Genomic DNA, 13,529 nt, shown 5'->3' with positions numbered 1-13,529 from the left:
TCTTTAAAGGAATCTCCTCTCTTTCATGAGGAAGTCTTCCAAAATGCTTCTGATCCACAAACAGCTTGGTTCCTTATCTTTTTTTAATTCCTTTTTCCCCCCCTAAAGGAAAGAAAACTTCTTGCTGTCTTCATGTGAAGTAAGCATGTGCTCCATCCCAAACCCTCCTTTTACCTTCCAAAGGAAACTTCACTGTTTTGGCCCACCTTTACATGCTCATGGAATTTGCTTACTTGGCTCCTATCCCCTCCTAGTTCTGACCCTAGGTTTTCACTAATTTCACTAAGGATGACATCTAGGAGTTCAGCACTCTAGGAGATTTACTTGCATCTTTATTCTGGTATAGGGCAAGAGCATCTCCTTTTCACACTGTGGTCCAGTCCCTTCAGCTGTCCATCCCTGAATCACTTCCTTATTAAGAAGGCAGACTAAACAATAATCACTTACATACAAAAAACTTGGAAGCCCTGATGAGAAATTCTATGCACACCCCCTCTCCATCTATCCCACTGTCCCCAGTGGCACACTGCTCCTCCAGCACTTTGGCTGGGTCCTTTGGCACAGGCTGTGTTTGGTCCTCCCTCCCTTTTCAGCACATAGTTCTGTAGAGGTAGCACAGCAAGAAGTTATGAAGAGTGATATCTAGAAACAAACGCAGCCAAGAGCAATCTCTCCTGCTTCCTCCTGGAGTGAAGAAGAAACGTTTGTGCCCCTCAGCCACCGCCATTAGCATGAGAGAATATCCAATTTGCAAGCCAATGCTGACACCTTGTACCTCTTCTTCAGCAGAAACAGCTTTCAGGTAAGCAGTAAATTAAGTTATCCCAAAGTCAAGTGTACTGCCTAAAAGCATTCAATTCCTTAAATAGATTTTCCCACCCCACCATAAAGGATCACAAGAATGCAAAATGCGGCTGCACAACAGCAGACAGTTTCTGTTTTTCTTCCCCCTAAATCCTCCTGGGCTCCTCTTTGCGCTCTATTTGCCAGCAGGGTGCCAAGATGCTGCCTCTTGAAATTTCTGTCATTTGGTTAGAGACCCTCCCTGAAAGACAGATACAGATCAGGGGAGATTCTTCAGCTACTTGCTGCCTCGTACTGCTAATTAAGATGTCAGAACTCTTCAGCTCCTTACACTATAATTTATTAGTTTGACATGCTATGGAGACTTCCAGCAGTTGTCACCAAATTACCAAGGTTTCCATTTCAAAAGGGAGAACAGGTGCTTTCTGTTATTTGGGAAATAAAAAAATAAGTAGGGTGGGGGAAGCAGAAGTATTTACATTACTACTGCTTTCAGTCTGAGAGCAAGGCACAGTCCTTCCCCCTACACGCATTCATAACATGATGCTATCATCAAGGAATATGAAGGAGAACCAGATGCAATTCCCCACTCTGGGGAGGAACCACTCCATGCGCTGTGACACAGTGGGGCCACCCATCTGGAAAGCAGCTCTGCAGAAACAGCCCTGGGAGACTTGCAGACACAAGGCTGAATGTGACCCAGCAGTGTGCCCTTGCTGCAAAGGTATCCCAGTATTCTGGGCAGCATTAGAAAGCAGGTGGATGGAGGTAATGTCTCCTCTCTGGGATCAATTCCTGAGACTCCGACTACACAAAGACAAGCTGGAAAGCATCCGCAGAAGGGTTACAAGGATCACAAAGGAACTGCAGTACCTCTCCTCCTACAAGGAGGCTGAGAGAGTTGGGGTGGCTCAGCCTGAAGAAGAGGTGACTCAAGAGGGATTCTATCAGTGTGCATTAATACCTGCAGGAAGGGTGCAAAGAGGATGAAACCAGGCTCTTTTCATTCATGCCCAGTGCCTGGATAAGAAGGTCTTGGGCACAAATCAGAGCACAGGAGGCTCACTCTGAAAATCATGAAGCACCTCTGTGATGTGTGAGTGATGAAGCACTAGCATAGGCTGCCCAGAGAGCTTGTAGGGTCTCCTCCTTGGAGATCCTCCAAGGTTGCCCAAGGTGCTGGGCAGCCTGCTCTGGGTGTCCCCTTGCTGGAGCAGGAGTTGGACCAGATGGATACAGAGATCCCTTCCAGTCTCAGCCATGCTGTGACGGCCACTCAGATAGGATTGCATTCACTGCTGGTTGCATTTCATCAACAGCTGCAGAACCTCATGAACCCTGCTGTGGAGCAGCACCTTCAGGCACGCAAGGAGGCTGGGGCAGGCCGTGTTGGCAGCCTGCACAGGCCCTGTGGCACCGTACGAGGTGAAGCAGCACTGGAGCTGCTTGCTGCAGGCAGATCCCAGGCACACCGGAGAAAATAAAAGGGCTCTGAGCCACCGCTTTCAGCAAAGAGCCCTAAGAGCAAGAGACTTAATGAAGCCTAGCTTTCCTCCAACAGGAGGGAGGCTGTCTCTAAGACTAATGATGCAACTGAAAGCTTCAGACGAGGCTTCTGCTGCACTTGCACAGTAATTTGGAGGCACAGCTAGAGCCCATGAAGAAAAGGGTCTTTTTCAGTCCCATCATCCCCTTGCACTCAGTTACCTCTTCTTCACTAAACCTGTAGGAACTCGTTTATCTCCAAGCTCTCTACTTCTGTCATATTTGCCTGAAATTGGCCAAAGGGCTCCCAGATTATCCAGGAAAGGGAGGCAACGCAATCAGATAAGCCACGATTCTCTGAGAAACCACCCTGAGGAAACCAAACTAGAAGGTGGGAATCACACAACAGGGAGAGGGGTAAGGCTTCAGCGCTGCTAAAGGCAAGGCGGAACGAGAAGAAGGGCTTTGAAAGACAAGCATAATCCAATTGGCAGGGCAGAGGGGGAGGAACTAATTTCAGAGTTCACAGGAACGAGCAGAAAGCACAAAGAGGTGAACAAATATCAGAGGCAGAAACAAATAGGAAGTGCTGCAGTGTGAACAGAAAGACAGGCGGGCACACATCTACACATACGTAAATGCTAGAGACAGAGGTCAAGATTTTGGCTCAAAGGGAAGCGTGAAGCCAGTTGTAAAGCCAGCAGAGGCTGGTCCAACTTTATTAGAGTCTCTCCTGGAGAGGCTGAAGAAAGCACATAAAACAGAACATGGAGAAAACTGCTCCAGAAAGAATAGACATGGTTATTGCGTGGGCTATTGCTGAGCTAAGGAAGATAGTGTTGGAGCGCCACTGAGATATACAGCAGCAGGGGCCATCAAGAAAATCCTTGCAGAGTAAATCATGGAGACAGAGTAAACTGGCAGAGGTCTGAGCTGGGAGGCAGAGCTCCAGACAGAGCACCCCATGGGGCTTGCAGAAACAGAACAGCTGCTGAAGGAGGAGGGGATAAAGCAGCTTTGCACCGAGAGAGGGAGGCTCTGAGTAACGAAATGATGGCAGTCACAGGAAAATGAGCAGAAAGGAAAACAAAAGGGTTAGAAAAGTCTACATTTGGGAAAGGCATGGAGGAGAGCAGCAGGGGATGAACAACCAGGTCAAGGCAGGCTTTGATCTGCATGCCAGTCTTCTTGGTACCCAGTTGGTACCATTTGAGGAACAAAGCTGAAGGTGGAAAAGGGGCTGTCCAGAACAAACATCATTAGCATCACCCAGCAAAGTAGGAGATATAAAAGCATCTATGAAGAACACTGCAGAGGGAACGAGCTGAATGCTCTCTGTGATGGAGAGGTCAGCACGCCCAGGAGACTTATGCCAGCGCCATGTCACTGTGTGACAGCAGGAGCACAAGCAGCAGATGGCGAGGACAGGAGAGAGGGTGGGAAGTGTTCTGGGGGTGGGGGCAGGTGCCACTGTCTCAGTGGTGTGAACAGATGAGGGATACATACCGATGAAAGATAAGGGGGGAAAAAAAACCCACAAAAACAAAGAACACCTTAATCCAGCATGCATGAGTGATGGTTGTGATAGAGAAGGGGAAAGCAGAATGACCCCAAAGAGTAGAGTGGTGTTGGCTGAAAACCAAGACGAGCACAAGCTGAGCACTAACAAACCAGGTTGCTGCAAGTGGGAGCTGGGTGCAGGGGGAAAGGACCCCAGATTAACCAATTGGCTCTGACATGCCAGAGGGGCCCCAGCCTCCAGTACCACCCCCCAAGAACTGGCGTGGAAAATTAGATGAAGAAAGGGGCATGATCTCCATAACCACAGGCACTATGGGCTCTTGATGGATAGAGGGAGTCCAGAGAAAGCTGCACGCTGGATTTTTTCAGGGTGACAGCATCAGCTCAGCCACACCACAGCTTGGGAGACACAAGTACAGAGGTTCTGCTGCAGCATTTCTCAGCATCCATGTGGTATGAGGTCAGCATGGCTGAGATACACTGCAAACACTTTGCCATTACAATGAGAGCAGGCTCACTCCTTCCTACAGCTGCAGGCTTATCTGAAGGCCTGGAAGAAAGCACAGCCCCAGCTGCTGGGCACAGACTGCTCAGGATTGCTGAGCAGTGTGTGAACTTTCAAGCACAAACTCTTTTCCCATCAAATGCAGTAAGGGTGGTGTGCAGGAGAGGAACTCCCCCTTTGCCAATACATAACACTGATCGTCCTGCTGGCTAAGCTCCCTGACAAGCAGATGCACGCACAAGTTTTGATCTTCAGCTATGTATTTAGCAGAGCCTGGTGGCTTCTGATCAGGGAGTTAAGGGAAAGCTTACATAGCTACCAGGGAGAGAGGCTTTTCATTTATCTGATTTCAATGTGCTCAAGTTATCAGAGTCTAGAAGAATTCAATTAACGGGAATAAAACTCTTGTTTGATGCAAGTCAGGGAATGGCTCCCCCCGCTTGCCCATACATTGCTACACCCTTGAGATCCTGCCCTGATTATCGGCCTTAACAGGAACTGACTGATAACCAGCTGAACAGACACAGGGACCACACCAAAACGCTAACATTACAAATCACTGAACCAATGGAAACTAAATAGAAAGTGCAAAGTTCTTCTTAGGTGAAGATCTTGCTTAAAATTCTGCTATGGAGACAGTCATGGTTCCAGGCACCAGCAGCGCTTGTCCTAGGAGATTTACCCAATGTTTATTCAATGCACATTTCACTAAAACATGCATTATTACATCCAGCCAGGAGACCAAACAAACATCCATAATTTCATTTGACACCTCCTAGCTACACCGCTCTGACAAAAGCAACCAGAGGCATCCAGAGCCTCCAAAGAGAAAAGAAACTTCAACTATCTCGCTAAGCCTCTTCTATGCTGCAAGAGGAATCATGGGCTGAGCTGGCCAGAATCCATCCGTTGGTTAGCACAGCACCAATAATACCTCCCTCCCAGCTGCGTACTTGGGAAACACACGTAGGTGTTTCTGCAGCCTTCTTATGCAGAAACCTCAGGAACTCTTCCTCCTCTTCCCTAAGGGAAATTCAAGACATTTGAGGTTTAACAGCTGCAACAAACAGTCTCCTCTTACAAGAGAAAATATTCAGGAACAAGATAACAAGAGACACGGTTACAGAAACAGGATGAAAACACAGAAAAAGCCTCTGGGGTCTAAGCTCTGCCCTAATGACTGCCGACTGCTTCTCAGAAAATCAGAATTCAAGTATACAGCTCTCATCACCACTCACAGATCAAATAGGAATGGCAAGATGCAAACACTGCTGCCTGCAAGAGAGGTAATCTAAGGCACCATTTGTGAGCAACCTGCTAGCAATGCCACAGCCCCTGCAAACACAGAAATAAAAACGTGCAAATGCCCTTGATCTTGCATTCATTCCCCAGTAGATTACTGTGCTTAACCCAAACATCCCTACTTCTTGGTTTGTGGGAGTTGAGAGCGCAGTCTTTATTGCACTTAATATGGCACAGGAATATATCCCCTATTCAAATTTGGTTGCAGATATGAGAGAGGTTAAAAAAAAATATATTAAAGAGTAAGGTTAGAAGGGAGATAGTGCCAGCTATGCACCTTTATAATAGCTCTAAGAAAATTATTTCACTTAACTCACAGCCAAGAGGTACAGCAGTTGTATAAAGCCAACTCAAAATTAGCAAATACATTTTGCCTCTACACGAGAGAAGAATGCAGATGCTAAATACATTATATAGACAGTGAAGCATCATCAAAGCAAAGAAAAGTAAAAATAGCAAAGTTATCTGTAAGATGACTGCTAAGCAAATGGAGTTTCAAAAATATGCTTTCAGATACGACACCCTTTTCTAGGAGCTGCAGACATCCGTTTAGCTTTGTTAATTTCTCAATTCTTTCTTTTGATAATTTATTTTTGGCCTCATACAGTTGAATGTGTTATCATACTTCCCAAGAAGCTTCTCTGCACCCTACCCATACTCAACACTCTCAGGCACGTATGGAGAACGAAGCAGAAACCGGTGCTCATCACTACAGAGCATCCCGAACGTGGCATTCCTAGCATCACCTACATGCATTCCCTCTACATGAGACCATCCATTGGATAACTGAAGTCCTGCTGTCTCCCAGCTTCACTCCTAACACATCCCCATCAACTCTACAGATCTCACTGGCCTTTGTGGCCCTGTGGGTGGCTTCCAGGACTGACAACCTCACTTCCAGCACTCCTAACGTCCTCCTCCTCTGGGAGCCGTTAGTCAAATCTGGGCTGCCCTTCCTAGGGAGCACATTTCCAAGTCTCCAAGCCATTACGTTCATATCATTAGGATGCTATTCACAGTGTACTCCAGCGGGTCTGCTTGTGCAGCTATTAGGCATTGGATACACAGTAAATCTCCCTGTGCTCACCCCCTCTTCCCTATATCCTCCTCCAAAACAAGCCAGCCAAAAGATGAGTGCAGCCTGGCATTTGAACCACACAGATTTCCATTCAGATAGGAGCCAGGACACAGCTGGCTCCACAACTCCAAGGCACAGCTACCCCAGCTGAAGTCAGCCTCAGGTGACAGGGCCTCACATCAACTTCACCCAGAGGGAAACCAAACTCCCTCCCAACACCTCCACTTTCAGCCAAGCACAAACCTGAGTAATTCCTTCACTAAGTGCTGCCTTTCCCACTGTGGGTACAGCAGCCCTCAAGCAGCATACAGTGGCTCAGCTTGTCCAGGTCTGCCTTCCTTATAGTACAGAGGAGCAAGGGCTTGGCATCTTATAGCATTTGGCAGTTAGGCGATCTGGATTAGATTGAACTGCCAACTAGCTCATGGCACAGGACTGACTAGACAGAACAGCTCTCCATGTGCTGGCGACCCACAAACCAACCACACATGGCACGTTGCACATCTCAAAGCAAAAATTCATCTTCCTCTGCTCCTCATGGTGTCCATGCCCTCCATTGCAAAGCACCTTAACACCCGGCCAGGCAGCTCAGCAGTGACCCAGCAGAATTAGGCAGCAGAAGGCTGGTTGGCAGGAGCCAAAGCAAAGAACACAAGGGAGATGGAGCAGCAGAAGAGCAATAGCTCTGTGTGGAGGAGGGAGGGAGCAGCACGTGCTGAGCAGTAGAGATGAAACGATAGGGTAAAAGGAGGCAGAGCACTCTGAAAGCACACCGGAGATAAACGCAGTCAGATAATTGCTTAGAAGGGAATAAATATTAGTAAGTACTATAATTACCACGAACGCTTTACAAAGCCGTATGAAGAAACATGACTAGAAGAAGGGCTGGCACACATGCTTGTTGGGAGCTCCTATTTCAAGCTCGCAAGAAAGAACCAATGAAGCTTGACACCTGGGCTGGTAATTTTGGGCTGGCAGCCAGCCACAGCCTGTCGGCTAGATCCAAGTACTGGTAACCAGAGTTAATAAGTGCCAGACTCCAGCAGCAGGGCTTTCTGGAGCACAGAGCTCCCGGACTACTTCTGACAACAGCCTCCAGCTTTCTCCCTTGGCTTTCACCCCAGCCCGGCTCCACCTGCAGAGATGCAGTGAGACTTGTGTAGGTTCCTGCCGATGAGGCAAAATGGAGGCAGCAACTGTCCAAGGAGTAAAACCTCAATTTACCCCAGCAGTCAAGCCCCTGTACCCATGCCCTCTTGAGCCCTTCTTTCCTTATGAGGCAAACAGAAAACTCTTTGTTTTATGGAAACTCAGCGCCTCGCCCTCAGGTCTCCATTGCTCTGAAGGCCTCAGAAAACTCCCATATAGCTCAGCAGTCTGGCTCAGCGCCGAGTTCCTCTCGCATTTAGCTCTGCAGAGTCCACAGAGCAATGCATCTACCTCACCCTGCTCCCAGCTGCCTCTAACAAGTTTATCAGCCTCCATACAAAGGCCAAAAGCCATAAAAGTGACAGTGTGCCGCAGGCAGAGCCATCAGGGACACAGCTGGGAGGTGAACTGATTGCCAAGGAAACAAACAAACAAAATCCCCAGTAAAACCAGACATACCTTCCATTCCCACTCTTCCCCTGTAATCACTATGGCTCCAGAAGGGAATTTCTTTGCTGGAAAGCAAAGCAATCCACATACAGTCAGTTTTGAACTAGAAGTAAAACCAAACCACGAAATACACCACTTGACAACACCACGAAAGCTATGCATCAAAATCACCTCCAGTCACATCAGCCCCTGCTGAGCTGTTTGCAAGGACTGCAAGAACAAAACCCGAAAGGCCAATCTGGCCAAGCCTTATAGAGTAGTGCTACCATTGCTCACGGCTATACCTCACCCCTCCCCTTAGTGCTCTAGTTCAGCATATCTCCCATCTCTGCCTCCACGTCACCATAGTTTGCCTCCTCCTTCCCTCTGGGCCTGCAGGAGACATGCCTGAAAACACCAAGGAGGCACTGATGACAGAGTGACATTGGAAAGGAGCAGCCATAGAAGCCAGAGCTGCTTTTAAGCACTTGTCCAAGTGAGGCACAGACACACAGAATGGCAAAGCCTTTCCCTTTTTGAGGAAACCTTCCCATCCTTCTACTGACATGGTCTGGTTTTGTGATAGCATCCAATTATTCTCAGGTTATTGAAATGGAACTTTAGCAGAAAGGCAAGATTCTCTCTTGTCTCCTTGCCATTTCCCTACTTAAGCTTTTTGTTATTAGGTGGTTTACTAACGCACCTCACTGGAACACACTCTCAGCACACCAAGGGAGGCAGGGTGAGCAACAGGTTCAAGCTGGCAATGACACACAGGCACGCAGCCACCCAGGATTCACAGCAGACAGCTGCAGACTCTTCGCTTTGTGATTTGCTCAAACCCTGCGTTATCTAGAGAGGAATCAGCTTGAGCCTCTGCAGAGCTGATAGGAAACAGATGCTGAATGTCACCAGACATTTAGCCAGAGAACTACTCCTTAAGAGCACGCTATATGAAAAGAGAAGGCAATATAAAAACGGTGTCGAAACAAATTTAGTAGGTTATCATTATGGGGTATTTAGTAACCCGAAAGCCAGAGGCAAGTCATAATACTGTAGTTTTCCAGACACTGTCTGGAGGGCTGAACATGCATGGTATGAGCAGACAAGTCGTACCGCAAGCTGAAGAGTCCTAGCAACAAGAACACCACCCAGTTGTGCTTGAAAAGCCTTCCTCTTTCTTTCAAGCAGTTTTCCCAGCAGCATAGTAAACCTGTGGGCAGGGTCTGCAGATAGCTATCCCATCACACAGCAAGAAGCACTCGCCAGTTCATCTCAGTTCAACCAGCCAAGACACCTCTGGCTTCATATCAGCCTGTATAACCTTCAAGATAATGTCTGGACCAGGATTGATTGTGTAGGGGTAACAAAGAAGGCCAAGACAGGGGGAAGGAAGGAAGGAAGAAAACAACAAACCACAAGAAACAAGTCTCCCAACACTGAAGAACTCTCCTTCCCAAACTCCTTGTGACCCTCTCCCCCGCAATGACTGTGTGTCTCTCTTTATTCTGCCTTTCACTTTAGTTAATGGGTCTGGTACAAACGTTCCAAGTATGCATTCGATTTACAATAAAAACCGCTTTAATAAAGAAACCTAACTTGACGGAAGGTCAACTAGAAGACAACAATTTGCTTATAAAACAAAACCTCCTGTACAAATAAACAGGATTTTCTGAAGCCTCAGGAGGTCATGCAGCCATGAAGGGAGGGAGCCTCCCCATGAGGAGCCCCATTCGGGGATGGCAGGAACCACATAAGAGTGGAGCCAGCCAGCCCTGTGCAGGTGGCTGAGGTGGGCACGCAGCCTCTGCTAGGCACACAGCTTTGGCCAGACTGGGTTTGGAGTCTCATGGCACTGCACAGAGGTAGTACAGCTACATCCTGCATCCTGTAATATGTATTTAAGGGCAAGAGAACACAATGCAATGGCAGTATAGCCTGCTTGCAAAAAGCAAGCTTCGAGCAGAGCACTTAGAGCACACGCAGATGGAGCGAGCGCGATCTTGGCCACTGAAGCTAACAATGCATCTGGGAACAGATGAGGTGCCACTGATGCTCCGAAGCTGCCAGCTTCAGTACTCACAAACAGCCCCAAAGCTCATGTGGGCAGACACCCACTCTGCTGCCTTCTTTGCCAGCAGCAGCAAAGCAGGGGGAGCAGGAGCAGCACACTCTGGCTGCACTCTGCTGCTCCCCAGGCAGCCAGCTCCGGGAGCAATCAGCCCTTCAGCTCATCCCTTGTCTCTTCCGGAGTCACCCCTGCATCATTATTCCCTCCAACATGCCATTTACAAGTGATCTGCAGTTTCAAGACCTTCCGCAGGCTGTACTCCCCTCCAGGAATCGCAAATAAATCACCAATTACTATGCATGAATAGAGAGAGGAAGAGGGTAATGAGTCTATGTACATATATACATATGCAATGTTTGAACACAAAGAGCCGTAAATTGCATTCACAGGTGGCATTCTGGATACCGCCAGAGCCTCACAGACAGAACTATTCATAAACCAGTCACCAACATGAATGGATTCAGCGTTCCCCAGAAGCCTATTGTGTTTCCTATATATTACACCATAAATATGAGTAGCATCAGACTTTACATCCCTGCAACAAAAAAAAGAAGGTAAATCTTGCCGCTACATGCAGGATTAGCACTGGCTGGCACAAGTATTAATGGTCTCCTCGCTGCGTGAGCGTTATTTACAGCACTTGCTCTATCTTCCCATTTTGTGCTCGCTGTGATGAAGTGCCACTTGTTTAGAGAGCCCTGTAACAAACATCGCAACCAGAGGGGGAAGAAGCACAGCAACCTACCCACGCTACGCCCACAAGCCAGATGTGGGTTGCCAAGCCCTGTGTTGGCAGCTACACGGGTCCCGTTAGCTCGTTAACGCTCGATGCATTCCATTAAACCGTCCGCCGATTCCTTCCATAACCAGCACTCCTCCCTCAGCGATTTTGATGACTTTGCAAAAGGGGGCAGAAAAATCGAGTTGTGTTTCTTGTACACTCAGCCCACGGCACCTTATCCACGCAGCCTAACGGTAACGTTACTTGGTTGGAAAGCTGCAGTTCCTTCACATCCAGCTGGAGCTCTACGTTATGAAACAAGGCTTTTCCCTCTCCCCCAGCCAATCCATTACGCCTCAGTTGTACACACAGCACCCAAAGCACCGCGTGCAGCACAAGGCTCTGAGTCGCACTCGCTCTCATTGAGACCGTCAGCTTGGTGAATGCACACTGGCTGCCTATGGAAACACAGGTGAAAGCACCTCAATGCAACTCGACATGGCCACGGGGTGCCTGGTGGTGCCCCTCGCACCCACCCTGAGGAAGCCTCGGGCCGAGCAATGCCCTCTGCTGCTACATCACTGCACCGGCCGGGTGCGCTGGGACACCAAACCACTCGCTCCATATTAGGAGCGCTTAATCCAGCACGCTGTTATTGTTCTTCAGCCAGAGAGCTCCAGCATGCAGAGGCAAGGCAGGGAGCATCTGCTGCCCATCTACACCCGTTCTGTGGGCTGGGTGGGCACCCAGTTAAACTTAGCTGTGAGATGGTCGGTGTCTGCGAGAGCTGCTATTGGTGAAGTTTGAGCCCTCTCCAAAACCATCTCAAAGGAGCCCTCTGTCTCTCTACCCCCTCTCACTTTCCCGAGGGAAGGCAGCAGCAATAGAAACCACAAGCAGGCGTGCACAAGCACAAATTACAGATGTGGAAGCACGGCTGCAATTGAAGCGAAGCCGTCCTTTTCAAATCGGCAGGGCAGGTACGTGACAGCACCTTGGGCAAGGGAGGCTGCCAGCCCCGCTCCCGCTGTAGCGGCAGCAGAGACACGAGGAGGAAATCCCCCCCCCCGACAAAAAGGCAAACCAGAACAGCTCCGAGCTGACTCGACGCACACGGGCTGCCCCAGCATAAGGGTGCTTTCCAAAACGTTCCCACTGACTCACAGGCACCGAGCCATGCTGACAGCCCGCCGCAAAGCGAGGCTTGCAGCCGATCGCCTCGCGTTCTGCCGTGCCCAGACCCGTAGGGAGGGACCTCCGACAGTGGGACCGAAAGGGACGCGTAACACGCGGACGCTGCGGGACGGGACGAGGCACAAACGGCGGCGGTACGGGGAGAGGGAACTGCCGGAGGAGTTCGCGGAGACGGCACAAAACACTCCAACGGGGGCCGCCCTCCCTCCGCCTTCACCCCTCACAGGGCCCTCGTCCAGCCGCGCAGAGCTGCCCTCCCATCCCGGGGCATCTCCCCTCGAGCTCCCGCCCGCTCCCACGCGGGACCCTGTCCCTCGGCGCCGATGGCAGCGGCAGAGGCGCAGCCCCGGTTGTACCCGCACGCACAGGGCGGCGCTCCCCTCCTCCCCCCGCCCGCAGGACCGCGGCACCCCTCGAGCCGCCCCGCTCCCGGGGGTCCCGTCCCTCCCTTCTCGCCGCCGGCACTCACCGAAGAGGAAGGCGAAGAGGAGAAGCGGCGGCGACACCGGCAGCGGCCGCGGGGTCCGCATGGCTGCGGGGCGCGGGGGCGGCCGCCCTTACCTCCCGCCGCGGGGCGCCGCGGGCCGCCGGCAGCCGGGGCGGGCGTCGCGCCGGGCCCGGCGGCACAAAGGGAAGGCGGCGGGGCCGGCACGGGGAGGCGCCAAGGCGGGCGGGGGCATCGCCCCCGCAACGGGGCGGCCGCCGCGCCTCCCCTCCTTCCCTCCCTGCCCGCGGCCCCGCTCGGCTCTCGGAGGAAGAGGCAGGAGGAGAGCGAGAATCCTCCGGGCGGCTCGGGATGGAGGCGGAACGGCGGCCGGAAGCCCCCACGCCGAAAAGTTGCGGGAACCAACGGAGAGAGAGCACCCAATCGGCCCGACACCCTCACCTGCCCGCCCGGCTCTGTCGCCGCCGCCGCGGGGTGCCCGGCGCTTCCTCCGCGCCGCCAAACTCCGCCCCCGGCCCGGCCCGCCCATCCGAGAGCGAGGCTGGCGGAGCGGGGTCCCGGCGGCAGGGCGGGGGGAGCCGAGGCGGGGGTAGGGAGCGGGGGTAGTGCGGGTGTCTTTGTGTTAACGGGCTAAATGCTGTCTGCGGGGCTCGTCGGAAGCCGGCCGGCCGGCCGGGGAACGTCCTAAACGCTGCCTTTGTTCTGATGCTAAGGCAGCGGGGCGGGACGAATTTGGGCTCCGCCGAGCCCGTCCCGCTGTCCCGGGGCATCCGCGGTGCCCTGTGCCTGACGACGGGACTGTGTAGGAAGCGCATCCAGGAGGCT

At 51.1% G+C, this 13,529-nt stretch overlaps 1 protein-coding gene across 3 annotated transcripts in view; it reads right to left on the bottom strand.

Annotated features, from left to right (window-relative positions):
- Nucleotides 1–13,248, bottom strand: part of IGSF3 (immunoglobulin superfamily member 3) — a 72,327-nt gene extending 59,079 nt beyond the window's left edge. For 2 of the 3 annotated variants that reach the window (XM_015879543.1, XM_015879561.1), the window contains exon 1: nucleotides 13,146–13,248. In XM_015879543.1, the coding sequence (XP_015735029.1) occupies nucleotides 13,146–13,233 (88 nt within the window). In that variant the 5' untranslated portion in view covers nucleotides 13,234–13,248. Of the gene's footprint in view, nucleotides 1–12,728; nucleotides 12,844–13,145 lie in introns of those variants that run through there. The other variant, XM_015879553.2, reaches the window with a different exon arrangement.
- Between the last annotated feature and the right edge of the window lie 281 nt (nucleotides 13,249–13,529).

Source organism: Coturnix japonica, chromosome 1, assembly GCF_001577835.2.
Source record: "Coturnix japonica isolate 7356 chromosome 1, Coturnix japonica 2.1, whole genome shotgun sequence".
In the NCBI taxonomy this organism is placed as follows: Eukaryota; Metazoa; Chordata; class Aves; order Galliformes; family Phasianidae; genus Coturnix; species Coturnix japonica.
This window is presented reverse-complemented; position numbering and strand designations above follow the sequence as displayed.